Consider the following 15,933-nt stretch of genomic DNA (forward strand, 5'->3'; position numbering starts at 1 on the left):
GTGGATTAGCCCTCCTGAGCTGTAACCATGTGCCATGGAAATGGAGTCAGGGCTGGCAGTCCACCTCACAATGCTTGACAGCAAACCAGAAACAAGAACCATTTTCCAGAGCACACAAGACAAAATTTTAAGAAAAAAATCTAAGGATTTTTATGTAACTACTACAGATGAATCCTCCAGAGGATGAGTGGTGAGACACACCTGTTTCCTCCTTGTTTGGGTCCTGCTCACAGGGCAATAGCTCAGTGATTTTAAACACTCTTGGGCTTTAAGAGAGATTGGCTGTAGTCCATCCTCTCTTTGAAGGGATTTGATCCATCTCTTACAACACTGATGTGATGATGTGATTGAGCAAGGAAGTCAGCTGGCTATTAATCTTTCTGCTACAAAACTGGCAAAGGCAGATAGGCTGGGAACGGCTGACAAGGACAGTATTCCAGTTGCCACAGCTCAAGCCCCATTAGGCAGAGGTAAAATTTGCTCCTGTTCTCCTGCAGTACAGGGCAGTTGCCTCAGACATCTGACCAAAGACATACTACCACCTGTCCCCCCCTCCATGTGGGCCAGAAAAGCCATGTGTGTCCCAGTGTACCCACAGGCCCACTGTGCTCACAGACAAGATCAAAGAAAGGCAGCAGAGATGATGCTGGGCTGGAGGGGCCTTTGAGCAACCTGGTCTAGTGGAAGGTGTCCCAGCCTGTCACAGGTGGGCTGGAACAAGATTATCCTTAAAGTCCTTTCTACCCCAAAAATTCTATAATTTTATGATCTTGGAATTTCTCATCTCTGGCATGCTCTCCTCATGCATGTTTTGTGCCCTGCTAGATATGCTCTAAGTACTTCTAAAGCCAGGTTTAAAACCAACCTATGTTACAAATCAGACCATGTCTTAAAAGTTGTTTTTAACAACTTTTAACAGCAGTCCCTAGTGTTGTGTCAAGTAGGGACACAAGAGCTCAGCATTGCCACAAGGCAGTGGATCACCATGGCAGTGTCATGGACTGAAAAGTGGCTGAGCTCACCTGGCAGCAGCCCAGGCAGGGCAGAGACACAGGGAAACTGGTGCTGCCCCAACATCTCCCAGTGTCTTTCTCAACAGCTCTTGCTCTGTATATAGCCTATCCTGAACAAACACCAGTCCAAGGACTTGAGATGCCTCCAGGCTAAGGCAGGGTGCTTGTGAGTACTGTTTGTGCATAACTGATGCTTTTCAAAAACGCCTACATACTTTGATATCCTAAATGGATGCCTTCTTGTATGTGAAGGCTAACTTCAGAAATCAGGCCTTCAGGCTCTGGTTGCTGTCTGAGACTAGAAAGTGGTTAGGGAGGAACCAAAAGAAACATTTCAGCAACAGTGAAGAAGAACATGGTGTTTACACTGACTCACATTAGATTAAAGTACTTCTCCTGCATAAGGTTAGTACTATTTTTTTAGTTATGACATCCAGGAAACAGCAAAATTAAAATACTCCCTCCACCTTGGAGTGTTAAGTAGCTTAAACTCACAGTATCTGAAAAATGAGTGATATTTACTTAGCTGTGAAGAAAAATGTAGCCTAGAGCAGAAACAGATGAACACATGCCATGGATTTCACGTAGACAAGGAGACTAGTGAGATATGTCAATCATGGAATTTCTGTCTGTATTTTTGCTTTGTTAATGTTTTAAACTTTGAAATGAAGCAGCACTACTTTCAGTTTGGGAAAAGCAATGAAATTCCTGGTAAATGGAAGATGTAGCTCAGATGATGGAAGCATCGGCAGCAGGAGTGCTGGAGCTGTCTGTACTCAGTGAACAAGAGAATATTTCTTGTAACCATGATTTTGTCATCACTCATAAATTATTGCTGGAATTAAAGACCTCTGGGGTGCCAGCAGGGGAAATTTATCCACAAACGTAATTTCAAGTACTTGCCATGTGTGAATAGGAACTTTCCTTGAAATCCAAGAGCAGGCATGCAAATTAGAGTCACAAAATATAGCCCGTTACATTTAAAATTCTTGATTGCAGCAACAGTTGACATAGACCAAACCTCTTGAATATGAAATCTCAAAAATCCCTGAATGACTTCAAGGGTGACCCATGTGCGAGTTGACTGGAACTGGAACACTGAATGCTGCCAGGGAATCAGCATTGTCATGCTGGGGACCCACAAGTGTTACATAAAAGCCAGAAGTAGGTCACACTTTGTCAGCAATAAGATATTTTTGAGGCTAGGTTTGTGCTGCCAGGTCTGAGGGTTTGCGGCACAGCCAGGAAGGAGGTGCCGAAGGCACTGAGTTAAGCAATGCTGGTGGCAGCTCAGGCTGAAGTTGCAGTTTTACAGCTCAGAAGCTTCTCCTGCACAGACCTGCTCTCCCAGGGTTTGGCCAGGGGTCCTACCCTGCTGCCAGAGTTCAGCCTGGCCAGGACACCGAGGGGACATAAGGCAGCAGAGAGGAGCCATTTCAAGCTCCGAGTAATGAAGCCCTTGGCTTTGCACAACTAGCCAACTTAGTTGCATCCTACTGAGGCTCCATGGGGTGCTCTTTTTCTTTTCTCTATACTACATTAATCATTAGTTTTAAAATATATAAACTGTGAATTAGCAATAACTTTTGTGTTAAGGTTAATAATAATAGCAATAAAAACATTGTGTTACCTGTTATATGTCTTGTGCTATATGTCTTAGGGCAGGGCTATTGGAATGCATCCAAGGCAGGAGATTAGGTCCAGAAGAGGAAGGGCAATCCTAGGAGCTTATCCAGACACCTTTACAGGTTGTAAAAAGGAGAGCACAGTAATTTTCACACTGTTTTCTTTAAACCAAAACCAGAGATTGGCATTATATATTTTGCTACTTCTAGGTAAAGTCACCTCAAAGAGGTGACCGACATCAAAGAAAGTCTTTGTGATTATGGAATTTTCTTTATACAGCATATTCTAGGTGATTGATCTCTTGAGAGAAATGGGGAATAGTATCAAGAAAAGTGAGAAAGAGGGTTGACAGAGTAGCAGAAGTATATACTTGGGAAAGCTGATAATCAGAAAACTATATAAATTTCATTCATACCTTCCTAGAGGGTTTTGGTGCCTTTTAGTAGCCCTCTCATTAGAAAGAAAGATGACTGATGAAAATTTAATTACTATAGGCTGGAAAGTTACTTATTCCTTCTAGTACACATGGAGAGAGTGAAGGAGGAGAAAAAAGAGTTGGAAGGCTGTAGGGGGCTGTAAGTTCCAGAAGCTATTTCTGCAGAGAAGTACTGTCAATGTGTGAGCTGCACAGGCGAACTGTGCACCAAGATTTGGATTCATCTCACCCACTCTGGTACACCTCATAACTCTGTGAGTGGAGTCATTACCATAAGTCCCCTCAGGGGATTTTTTTCCCCTTGACTCAGCTGGTCCATTTCTGGGTCATTCCCTGAGCCTGTCCATCTCCTTCCAGGACTAGGGAGGGGTAGAAATAAAGTCTTTGGGCAATTCTCTGAGAACCCTGGAAAAACTCCTGAATTAAAGTAGCATGAAAAAATCTTGGCTCAATTTTTATAATTTTTATATATGGTGGGAAAAGTGCTTTCATTTATTTGTGTTAATTTCACATTTTCCTGCAGAAAAAAAGATCATTTCATCCAAGTGCAAACTGTTTTTAAAAAACTGCATAAACAAAATATTGCTTCATCAAGCAAGGAGTTATAGCACTGACAGGACTCTACCAAAGGCAAAGACGGTGGCACTATAACAGCCTCCAAAAACCAAAAAGTATAAAACCCCCTGAAAAAAAAACCTAGAAGACTGATTTGCTGTTTGTAATCCACATTCATGTAACATTCTGTGATTATTTATCCCTTTAGGCACTTTAACAACCCTTCTGAAATCAATATTATCTTTGAATAGAAAGCATTAAAGAGATATGCTTTAAGTTTTGGAGACTAAGGCTACATTTTAACAATTAAAAGGTTAATAAATTCATTAAAAATAATTACAGGTCTATTATCTTCTCATTAATCATATTTCCATGTTGCAAAACCTGCACAAGGGTGGAGCCGGATGAAAGACAGCACTGATCTGTTTTATGGTAAAACTCTTGTTTTGAATGTTCTGTTGCTAACTAGACATTGTGAGAATCAATGAGTCAGGGATTGGAAAGCTTTATAAAGCAAAAAAAAACTATATAAAGGTGAAGCAGGTGTGTGGCAGACTACAAAAAAGACTTCTATGAAGGCCAGTGGAAATGAGAGTGGGAAATCTCCCATTCCTCCCGTTATTATGTGCAGCACTTTCTTGTGCTTTTCCTGCAAATACAAGGCAGACAAAGGAAGAAGGCATGCAGCTTATCCAGGTGAGGAAGGTAGAGCTCTGGGGAGATGTTTAGCTACTTTTGAGCATCCACAGCAGTCTGTGTAACTAGCATAGAGCAGCCAAACAGAAAGCAGAATGAATAACTGATTGACTAGTCCTCAAAATAGGTGTGTGATGAGAAAGGCTAGTTTAGCACCATCTTATTTTACTTTTTCTTAGAGACCGATTAAATTTGATTATGCATTCACTCTGTGTTAATTTTACAAATAATTAAACTTCTGCTTCAGTCTAGGGTTGGTTTGTAGTTTGGGTGGAAATGTGGCTGCTTATTTGACTTGTGATATTATGAAACATAACTCCTCATGAAGTAAGTACAGTACATTTTTCTGAACTATTACTGTCTAAAATGTGGGGATGCAACTACTAAAATTTTATATTCAGTTATGTATTTCAAATTATTTCCTCTAAAGGACTCTAGGTAACCTTAGGGGGCAGGATAAGTGGAGGGCACATTATCCAAAAATAATCTATTAAAAAAATGCTAATTTTAAATGCATTTCAATAGCTACAAAATATTGATAGTGATAGTACAATGGAAAAAGCTAGCATTAAGAAAAAAATATTCATACAGGCTTTAACAAACTATTATCCATGCTGCCATAGAACAGAAAGAAAAGTAGCAAAGGCTACATGACTGGCTGGTGTTAGTTAAATATCTTATAAGTTTCAAAAGCAAACATCATTGATTGTTCTAAGCTTTGGGTTTGTTTTTTTGTTTTTTTTTTTTTTTTAATTAGAAGTACCTGGAAAATTACTATGGCTTTAAGAAAGATGGAGAACCTTTTGTTTGGAAAAGTAATAATGCAATGACCCAAAAACTAAAAGAAATGCAGGAATTCTTTGGGCTGGAGGTAACAGGGAAACTGGATTCTGGCACTTTGGACTTGGTACAGAAACGCCGCTGTGGATTCCCTGACGTAGCCGGCTTCTCCACCTTTGCAGGAGAGCCAAAATGGACAAAACATGTCCTGACATACAGGTAATCACAATGGAATTCTTCATGTCAAGGCAGTGTGAAGTACAGGGTGAGTGGCAGCGACACAGCTTGTTCTCTCCTGTGTTTTACAGGATAGTGAACTACACACCGGACCTGCGTCCAGCAGATGTCAACGTGGCCATCAGGAAAGCGTTACGTGTCTGGAGCAGTGTGACCCCGCTGAGGTTCATCCAGAAGGACAGAGGGGATGCAGACATAATGATCTCCTTTGCAGCCAGAGGTAAATCTCTATGGAACCATGAAGAGCTACTGCCAAGTTACTGCCTGCATGGAGCAGTTGTTCTGGAATGATTTCTCCCATACATAGGACAGGTGGACGTCAAGGTCCAGTTGAACAAGCAGACAGAAAAATACAGTTCTTGCTCAAAGTGCTATGGTTACAGCTCTTGACAGGCTTTGGGGGAAGGCATAGAGGCAGAAGAAGAGAAAGAGGAAAAAAATGTAGGGACCTGCCAGTAGTTCACTGGATCTATACCTCCTGTGTGTTGCTCAGTGTGTGCATGAACCCCCAGTCAGCTGTGTTTGGGGTTTGCTCCTCAGGTCACAATGACTTCATCCCCTTTGATGGCCCAGGAGGCTCCCTGGCCCACGCCTATGCACCTGGCAAGGACTTTGGCGGAGATGCTCACTTCGATGAGGATGAAACGTGGACCAAAAGCACAGAGGGTAGGTAATCAAGTTTTCCGAGCCCTTCCTGAAGCAAGTTGCACATGGAATCAAGTGTGGAGTGTCTGTCTCCTCTCTTCCTTAAGTGTTTAAATTGCCACTGATTTGAAGAAGCATATGGTTTGCATAGTTCTAAAAAGCCTCTGAGCCTCTGGTTTAAGTTAAGACCCCAGTTCAGCTTCTGCCATGCCCTGGGGGGAGCTTTATTTGTAAGGGTGGCCCACTTCTTCCCACTCCTCAAACCTCTTCCTGCACAGTTACCTCACTTGCACTGGCTCAGGGTCCTTCTTCTACACTGAATTGTGCAGGATCTACAGGCTATTTCTTTGTACTCCCCTATAATGATTCCATTATTTTTGCTTCTGACCATAATTTCATCTCCAACCAAATTTCTCACTAGAATTTCATTTGTTTGGACAAGCAGTTCTGAAAGCTTCTGACGAACCTTATGCCCTTTATGTTATTCAGGACAAATACAAAGACACAGCTCTCCTCTAATGTGTTTTGTTTGATGTTTTCAGGCACAAACCTGTTTTATGTTGCTGCCCATGAGTTTGGCCATTCACTGGGACTTTCCCATTCCAAAGACCCCAATGCTCTGATGTATCCAGTTTACAGGAAATTTGACCCTTCAGTACTCCTTCTTCATCAGGATGATATTACTGGCATACAGTACCTCTATGGTAATTCAGAATTTTTCATCAACTACTGCTTATGATTTCAAAGACTTTGGATACTTTTCAGTGACAGTTTTGTGTAGTGGATACACCTCAATGAGTTCACTCTGTAATTTCTTCCATAAACTGCTTCTTTTAGGATCATCTCCCAACACAAACAACGATCAAACGGAATCTACTGAGATAAAAGACCCAACTGAGTCAAAAGATCCTGCACTGCCAAACAGCTGCAGCTCCAATTTGACATTTGATGCTGTCACCACTTTCCGTGGAGAATTAATGTTCTTTAAAGACAAGTAAGTCAGCTTCTGAAAGAAAAATACCTGAGTGTCACTTTTTAAATTGTGCCCCACCGCACAGAAAAATAACTTTAATTAGAATATCAGCCATTTTAGACAGGAGAACAAGACAAGGAATCAGGAAGAGATGGAAAACAAAAACAAAGAGGTTGGTGGAGAAATGAAGAGAGATAAGTACAAGGAGGAGGATGACCTTTGGAAGAGGGGATGCTGTGAATAGGGTGGGGGAAAATGGCTCTTCTGCAAACATGGGCTGTTTTCACTTCAGGCTGTAAGCAAGTCCCAAGTGTTCAGCATTTGGGAGAGTTCAGCTTTGGCAAAACGCATCACCAACTCTGGAACACTTCACAGCCTCTTTGCTGTCCTTGCTTTGAGGGAGCTGAGGGCTTACCAGCCCTGAAAAAATACCTGCTTGAAGAGCCCCTGTCTTAGTAATCCCCCTGAGGATTTAGTACACTAATAAAAGGAAGGGGAAATTGGGCTTTTGTCATCAAAGTCTTACCGGGCATCAGCCGTGTGAAACAGGTCTCTCCAAGCTCCACTTCTGCATAAGGGGAAATAAATGTTTTGATAAAACAGTTCATCTGACCTATTTTAGATGTCTGCATCAAGAAGAGAGCAATCCTACCATGGAAATAACTGTCTCTACATTAAGTTTACAGGGGATGTAGTGTGACTAACTTGGGTACATAGCTGGGTTTAATCAGATAAATACTGCCCTGGTTGCCATGATGTGATTTCACGCATTAGTGAGTGTGCACGTCCAATTTTATTTAAAACCTGTTCTATACTTACACAAGGCATATTTGGCGCAAACATCCAGCAGTCAGAACAGCTGATTTCGAGTTGATATCTTCATTCTGGCCACGGCTGCCACCTGGTGTTGATGCTGCATATGAAATTCCTGAAAAAGATGAAATGGTCATTTTTAAAGGTAAAATGTTGTCTTTTTATTTTCCCACGTTGTCTTCCCAAGTAGCCTAGAGAGTTTGCATCTGGCTTCAAAACCACTTAAGTACCTTCTGTAGGATTCTCCAATCTTGAATTTAGTCCAATAAATTGGTGTGTTTCAATCACAGAAATAATAAAATTATTGTCCAAGTTAAAGAACTTATATCTTTTTTTTAATATCCACATTGAAAATTTTCCCTGCCAAAATAAATATTTTTCTTCTGAGAAATTTTTTATTGAATTTTAGAATGATAGTAGCATTAGTATGAAGAAAGACTGAAATGTCAGTTTTCAAAAAAAGTAATGTGGAGAACTATTGCATTTTTTTTTTACCCTAGAACTATTTTCAGTTATTTTCAAGTTCAATGATTATTTTCAAGCAACCATCAGCTTTCATGAAACAGATTGTGTCATTCTCAGAAGACGATTCTCACAGCATGTTGTTATCAACTTTTGTTAATAGGGAATGAATTCTGGGTTGTGAGAGGAGACACCATACTTCCTGGATATCCCCAAAAACTCTACACCCTGGGCTTTTCAAAGGATGTTTCCAAAATTGATGCTGCTTTTCATAATGGAATTGAGGGGAAAACATATTACTTCATTGCAGACAAATTCTGGAGGTAATATTTCCTGTGGAACTTTTCTAAATAGAAGCAAACATAATCACATGATCAATATCCTGTCATGATTTAGGATGCATTAGTCAGACACTTTTGGTGATCTCTTTCAGTGTCACAACTGGCTGTGGAAAAATATTTGAAAGGAGGTGGAACAGTGCTTTTAGTTTTCCTTTTCGTTAATTTAACAATTTGTTTGTTTATTTCTTTGTTTTCATTTAGCTGTCTTGGTCATTGTACAGCTCCACAAGTCATCTCAGGAAATCAGGCAGAAGTTCACTGTTTACATATCAAATATGTTTCTGTGGAGTAAGAAGAAGAATGTCATCCACTTTCCAGTTACTAATAGATAGTTTCATAAAGTTGCTGATAAATGCCATGTATTGCAAAGAATTATCTGCTGTGCATGGTTATTATTTTTTTGTTTTCAATCCCATCCCTACTGCTCAAATTTGTCTTACAGGACAGAGTTTTCTAACAGCCAAAGGAGGTGCTCCTGTAATGGAAGCAGTAAATAACACAAATTATTTTAGATAAACAACAAGCAGAAGATAAGATTTCCACATTTTAGGTCAAACTCTTGTAACTTTAGGTTTAAAATTTTGATCATTAAATCTCCTGTTAAGGAAGTTACAGAAGGAAAAAGCTTTGACAAGCCTTCTTATTCCAGCACTGATAGATAAACTTCACCAAAAATGTAATATCTTGCTGTTAGTAACTTAAGAAAATTCATTTAAAATACCTTATAACTTCAGAAAAAGCACAATTTTTTCCTGATAAACCTTTCTTACAGAAATATAATGTGAAAGTAATCTTTTTATAATCTATTTTCACTCCTTTAGGCGTGGTCTCTTAGAAAAATAAAAAAAAAGATTAATGATGATGGTTCCAATATTAGGTATTCTTAGGTGGAGTGAAGAGAACCAATTCACCCATTGCAGCTAATAAACTAACAATTTATTTAGGGCAAATTGTGTCTTTCTGCACTACCAAATGACACTGAAAATTTTTAATGAACTTAGTTATCTGTTGATAAGTAGAAGATAATGAGCTGAGAGGAATTAATCATAAGTTGTTTGTAGGTTTCACTGACTTCTGTTTGTTTATAATTTTTCTCAGTTATGATGAAAGAAGTCAGTCTGTGGATAGGAAGTCATCACTGATAAGAGATGCCTTTCCAGGAATTAAGGGGAAGATTGATGCTGTTTTTCAACATGAAAGTGAGTAACTATTCTTGCTAAAATCTATAAGAAATGCTCCATATTGTAGGGCTGAGAGTGCTTGGGCAGAGACAGGTACTTCTACATGCTGCTCAGAGCCCACAGGATGACCAACAAGACCCTGAAGCAGTCACATAACACTCCCATGCTTCACTTTACCCCCTTGAAAGATGGGGATGGTACACTTTTGGTGACAGCTGCACATCTGGAACGGCCAGCTCCAAGGGAGAGATATATCTGTATTCATGCTGATGTGCACATCACACCATGAAGATCAACACTTAGCACAGTGACATCCCAACAACATAAGGTGCACCTCTCACAACCTGTCCCTCTGACATAAAACAGTCAGCACCAGCTTCTCCTGCAGGAAGGTGACCATTACTTAGACATGGAAATGCTGGACTAGACTTGGGGATGCATTCACACTGCCACATGTCACAGCTTCCCAGTGGCCTCCTTGCTCCTCATCTGCTGCTCATCCAAACCATGCAATTAATTGTTTCATAGCAAATCTTACTTCCTGATCCTAAATGTCTTGCATGTGGCACTGAGACACCTCACTCCCAAGAGGGCAGTGTGGATGTGACTAGCCCAGGCTGGACCTCTCTTTCCCTGCATGGCATCTGGCAGCACCCATCAAGCAAGTACCTGCTCACACCTTGCTGTGCTCTGTGCCACACTCTGGTCTGTGCAATACCTACCCACAGGTGGCTGGAAATGCACCCTTCTGTGGGGTTCAGCCCAGCTGGAGTGTAAGAGCAGATATTTTAAACTAAAGAAACCCACAGGATGCATCCTTTGCAGAGTGACCTTGTGGGTTCATCAAGCACACAATGCAGCACATGCATGGCTGGTTTGCTGTGGAGTGTGTCCCCATGCTGCTGGGTCATGTGTTGCAGTGCTTACACCTGGGTGTAAATGCTGTTGGTGGCATAATTGTATCCAAAGGTTGCTGTGAGCTCCTTGAGGATGTTGTTAAATTGTAATAACCTTTATATCTGCAATATCATCATTCATCTGGGTTTGGGTTTTTATTGTTTGTTTTTTTTTTCTAGACTCCCTTTATTTCTTCAGTGGAAGAAAGCAATTTGAGTTTGACCTTAATAAGAAGAGAGTTACACGCCTCCTAAAGACAAACTTTTGGTTTCCATGCTAATAAAACGAAATCTGTAATGGTGTTGGAAAGAATGTACTGTTCTTGTGCTAGAAAAGCTTTTTCTTTTATGAACATGTAGAATGTAAAGGTATTTCAGCACCAGTCAGCAGATATCAGTCCCTCATAACCTGTGCTTCTTTAAATAACAGAATAGTATTTAACATATCTATGGGTACATATGTCTGTAGTTAACATCAGGCTGCCTAGCTTACCACCAAACAACAATACAGTTTCTACTTTTGATACAAAATTGTGATTGATTTTATTATTTCTGCCATCTTATTTTCACTCTTCTTCATCACCCTACATACAAAGTCCTGCCATGGAGCCAGTAATCCATGAGGAAGAGCATCTCTCTTCCTAAAGCTATGAGTGCTTTCAACCTCTTTTAGATATTTCAGAGCTAAGCAAGAAGACTTAGCTAGTGCTTGTAGTTACAGTGAGACTTACAGGAGTTCCAGAGAGTCCCTCCCAGCCTGAGGGGTGTTGAGAGGTCGAGGTTCTTTTTTACAGTGACTGGAGAGGCAGTTTATGTTGGACACCTGATTATAGAAGGCTTAATTAAAGTGTGATGAATTCTACCCTAAACTATTTATTGATACATGTCATTTCCTGTGCAGTGTGCTCTCAGGGAGGTTGGAGCAGATGACCCTACTGTTGTCCCTCCCAACCTTATCCATTCTGTGAGCAAAGGCTCATTTCCACAGACAGAGGAGGAGGGGGCACCCGGGCGTGTAGGGAAAACCCAGACACCACTGACCTTCCTCTGCCCCTCTCCAGCTTTCCCTGGGGAGTCCCCATTGGCTGGGGGACACCCAACATGTGTCAGTGAGAAGGTCCCCAAGACCTCACCTTAGGAGTTTGGGGGGGATAGGGATCAATATCCTGGGCAAGAGTATTTGTGCATTTCATGCTCCATGGTTTCTGTCTGTGATGGTCTCTGTGGGCCCAGGGGCAGACATGAACCAGGTGCCACTTCAATACTGCTGACAGCATCTACCTGATGCTGAAGCCAGACATTGCTTGGGCCCCACAATTATTCACATGGACAGCTAGCAAGATCCAAGGTATTAGAGAGGGTATCCTCTCTTTCAGGCATGTAAAAATATCTCTCCCAGCACCCATTGTCTCCTCCTCTTTAAACAACTTCCCTCCAAAAAGGTGAAAAACTGAGAAGAAATAGTTATTCTATTTGATTCTGATTCTCCATGAATCACAGAATCACTGAATGACTGAGGTTAGTTTGGCCTCTGGAACTTATCTCAACCTTCTCTGCTCAAACCCACCTGGAGTGGGCTACTGAGTCTCTAGGTGGCTTTTGGGGATACTGCTTTTGCACAAGGAGAGACTCCACCACCTCACTGGGCAACATGTGACAACGTTCTCTCACTCTCACAGTAAAATAAGTGTTTCCTGATGTTGAGAGGGAACCTCCTGTGTTTCAGTTTGTGCCCATTGTCTCCAGTCCTGCTGGGATAAGGTGATTGTATTTTATTTATGCCTAAAATTTTACTGCAAGATTGCAAGGACATATTTCAACATGCTTTATGTAACCTTTTTTCTGATGCATTTTTAAAACCCCTGGTAGCAGGGCTGCTCAAATGGAGCACTCCAGTGACTGAGGAATATTTATCTGAATTTTATCAGGGTCAAAAATGTATAATGACATTGTCAGACTTGCAAGACAAATACTGCTGCCACACCTGCTGTAGAGGTGGCAAACAAGGCTTTGCTGTCCAAGCAGAACTAAAGGTAAAATGATTACTTTTAATCACAACACCTCAGAAAAAGGAAATTAGTAGCTCTGGTCAGTGTCTGACATTCCTGAGGTCAGAGAAGTTGGTTCAAGCCTTGTAGCTTGAAAGTTTCTATTGAATTTAGCAGGAAATATTTCTGTGCTGTTTGTTTATTTCTTTCTTATTAGTCTCCTTGTAAGGCTCCTAATTCTGTATTTCCTTCATGCTTCTGGTATGGCTTTTTGATTGGTCTTGCAGCTGCAAGTCCTAATCAGTCCATGGTCTCAGCTAAAACAGTGAAAGTTAAAGAGATGCATGAACAGCTTGGCTCGCACTTTACAGTGTTTGTTTGTTTGTTTGGGGTTTTGGGGTTGTTTGTTTTTGTTTTGTTTGTTTGTGTCTTTTTGTTCCTTCAGGAAGTTTCTAACTGTTCTGGTTTGAATAGTTTTCTTCTGTTGTTCCTACTGTTAATGTTCTTCTGTGGTGTCTGTGCCTTGCACATCACTTCCATTGTGGATAACTTCATGAGACCATGTTCTTTTAAATGGGATAATCTCTTCCAGTGCTGGTCTATCAAACTTTCTTTAGGAAATATTGTCTTTCAGATGAGATTATAGCTCTCAGAACAGGGCTGGCTGGTCCTAGAACTAAGGGGAACTGGGAGCCCCAAAGCATGTGGATAGGCAGCTTCATGACCTTTCATGATTGTCTGGTAGTTTTCTGGCTGTCCAATTTATCCAACTAGTTCTTCTTTGAGGGGTTTTTGATGATTTCTCATTAGTTGGAGCTCTTTCTTTACCTATTTCTGTGCACACAGATAGTCATACCAATTGTGAATATGAAGTCTTAGATCTATGGCAGAAGTAGATCTTAGCTGACTTTAGAACTGTCTGTCTTAATATCGTTTATCTGGTTTAGTGTCAGAAGTTGATATCATATTTTCTTCACAATTCTTTTAAAGTCTCTGCAATCACTAACAAGACAGCCTGACCATTTGAATGAAAACAGGCTCTTGAACTGAAGGTGATTGACCTGTATTCAATATCCTGTAGTCTTCTAAAATACATTTTGAGACCTAGGCCCAGAGTTAAACACATTCTTTTTCTGTGGTACATTTACTCCAGGCATTCCAGTTAATAGTTTTCTCATCTTCAGATTTCCCATGTTCTAGCAAATTTCTACCCTGTTTGCATAGAAACTTGGGTGAAGACAAAAGTGTCTCTCATATGTGACTCTAGAACACGTGACTCTAGAACTCAGATCACAAGAATTTCTGTTTTCTTCTGTGTTTTGTATATACTGGTCTCATTTGTTGTAGTTTTCACCATCTTGTCTTGGAGGACATTTTGCCTACATCTGAATGTATATATTTGCCTTTTGCTTTTCAAGGAGTCCATAGCATGACCATCAGACACAATCCAGAAGGTCCAACATGGAAGTCCCAACACTATCTAATCAAGGGAAAAAAACTGTTTGGCTCACAAGTTCTTTTTCTTGCTATTTATTGGTTTTCTTTGGTTTCACACACTCATCCCGCCTCGAAGGGATGAATGACCTTTGATATTGCTCTTGGCAGGATTACAAATATATGATCAAACAAGGTAGGTCTGAGGTGCTGACCTGAACTGAAAGCCATTGTGCAGTGATTTAAACACACAGATTAAGAGCAGAGAGTTTAACACCTCAGTAAACCAAACTAAGGTAACTGATAAGTCCTGGCAGAGCAGAGTAAGATTAAAACAAGTCTATTTAAATATTGTCTGCAGGAACTTGTTCCTAGTGAGATGTTTAGTTTGGTTAATGGAAATGCTGTGGGGGGAAAAAAAACCTTTCTCAGTAGCAAAACCTGCAGATTTGTAGGTTCAGAAGTGTTTAAGACAATCCAGAGCTGCAACGATGCATGTCTTAGGTGCCATTGATGTTACAGAGAAAATACTTTAAAGCTGAAAAGGAGCAGGCTTTGTTTCTAGATTATTCTCTGGCAGCCTCTGAACTTCCATCTGGCTGCCAGGAAGAAAACTGCCTTTGCAGGTTCACAAGCAGTAGTTGCCTCGTGGAGTGTTTTGGCATTTGTGCCATGTACCCAGCTGGGGGACTGTGAGCCTATAGGAGCTCCAGTATATCCCAAATGGTGCAGATCCCCAGGAAATATGCAGATTTAGTTTGTAGATAAGTGTGTACACATTGATTTCTTCTTGCTGAGTCTTTCAGGACAAGGTTTACATCTTCACAGCTTGTGTGAGAACCACTAAGTTTAGAGGCAAAGGGCTTCAAGTTGGTAATGCTGGTTCTGCAGGGCATCCCAAGGCCTATTTGCCATCAGGGAAATTGAGACTTGAACACAACAGACCAGATTCCCACCCCAGGTAACAGCCCAATTGCAAAGATGAAGAACGTAATTTGATTTTCCTGTGTTCGGGAAACAGGTGCTTGGCATGGAAAGTGGCACTCCTTCCCTTCTCCTTTTACTGAAATCATTGATGATGCCATGTCTGAGACTGTGCCAGTCACTGAGGTGTAACACAGGTGCTGTCCCACTGTGGGACTGGTCACACTGAATTGCTTTTCTACAATAGGATAATTAGAACTGATTCAGCACCTGTCATCCTGAGCCCTATCACAGTGGCCTTTGGACTTCTGAGTGGTTTGAACTATAGAATTGTGCTCCTAACACTGCCCAGCACTGCGCCCTGGTTTGTAAACTGAGTGACTGATCATTCCCTTGGAGCAGTGCCAACAGCAATTCTATAAAGGAAATGTTTAACACTCAGTGATGTGAAGCCATGAGCTTGTGCAAACTTCAAGACAGCTGATTTGGAGGCTTGCCTTTGGCTGTTTCATCTCACTAGTAAAATGTACTTGGTTCATTCAGGGAAAACTCCTCATGAACCCTCTAACTTCAAGCAAATATCTGGCAATCAATAGAATATTGCTGCACAGTGACACGACTTACATTTTGACACGTTAGACTTCACATGAAAAGTGACATCCTCCAAGGAAAACAGCTTGTTTCATGATAATATTCTAGGTTTTCAGAAAGATTTTTGTTGTTTCAAGATAGACTGGAAAGATGTTAGAAGATTAGGATGTACATAAGAGCACAGAATGGAAAGAAAATACTCCCTGTGGGAACAATGATTCTTTTGTCGTGCCACCTGCTATTGAGAAAGCAGTTGCTAACATCATTGTGACAAATTGTAACAGTAAACAATTCTTTGAATTATGAGGTACCTGTTTTCATTTTTGTAACATTAAAATTACA

At 40.8% G+C, this 15,933-nt stretch overlaps 1 protein-coding gene across 1 annotated transcript; it reads left to right on the top strand.

Moving 5' to 3' along the window:
• Positions 1-4,218: 4,218 nt before the first annotated feature.
• LOC311166326 (stromelysin-1-like) lies at positions 4,219-10,935 on the top strand (the record flags this gene model as incomplete). The annotated part of the gene is made up of 10 exons (XM_084226246.1): positions 4,219-4,326; positions 5,084-5,325; positions 5,415-5,563; positions 5,884-6,009; positions 6,531-6,692; positions 6,826-6,982; positions 7,786-7,919; positions 8,400-8,559; positions 9,676-9,776; positions 10,835-10,935. The coding sequence occupies 10 exons, from the start codon at positions 4,219-4,221 to the stop codon at positions 10,933-10,935; spliced, it is 1,440 nt and encodes a 479-aa protein (XP_084082372.1).
• Positions 10,936-15,933: the final 4,998 nt, after the last annotated feature.

The sequence above is a fragment of the Fringilla coelebs genome (assembly GCF_963513975.1).
Source record: "Fringilla coelebs genome assembly, chromosome: 2".
In the NCBI taxonomy this organism is placed as follows: Eukaryota; Metazoa; Chordata; class Aves; order Passeriformes; family Fringillidae; genus Fringilla; species Fringilla coelebs.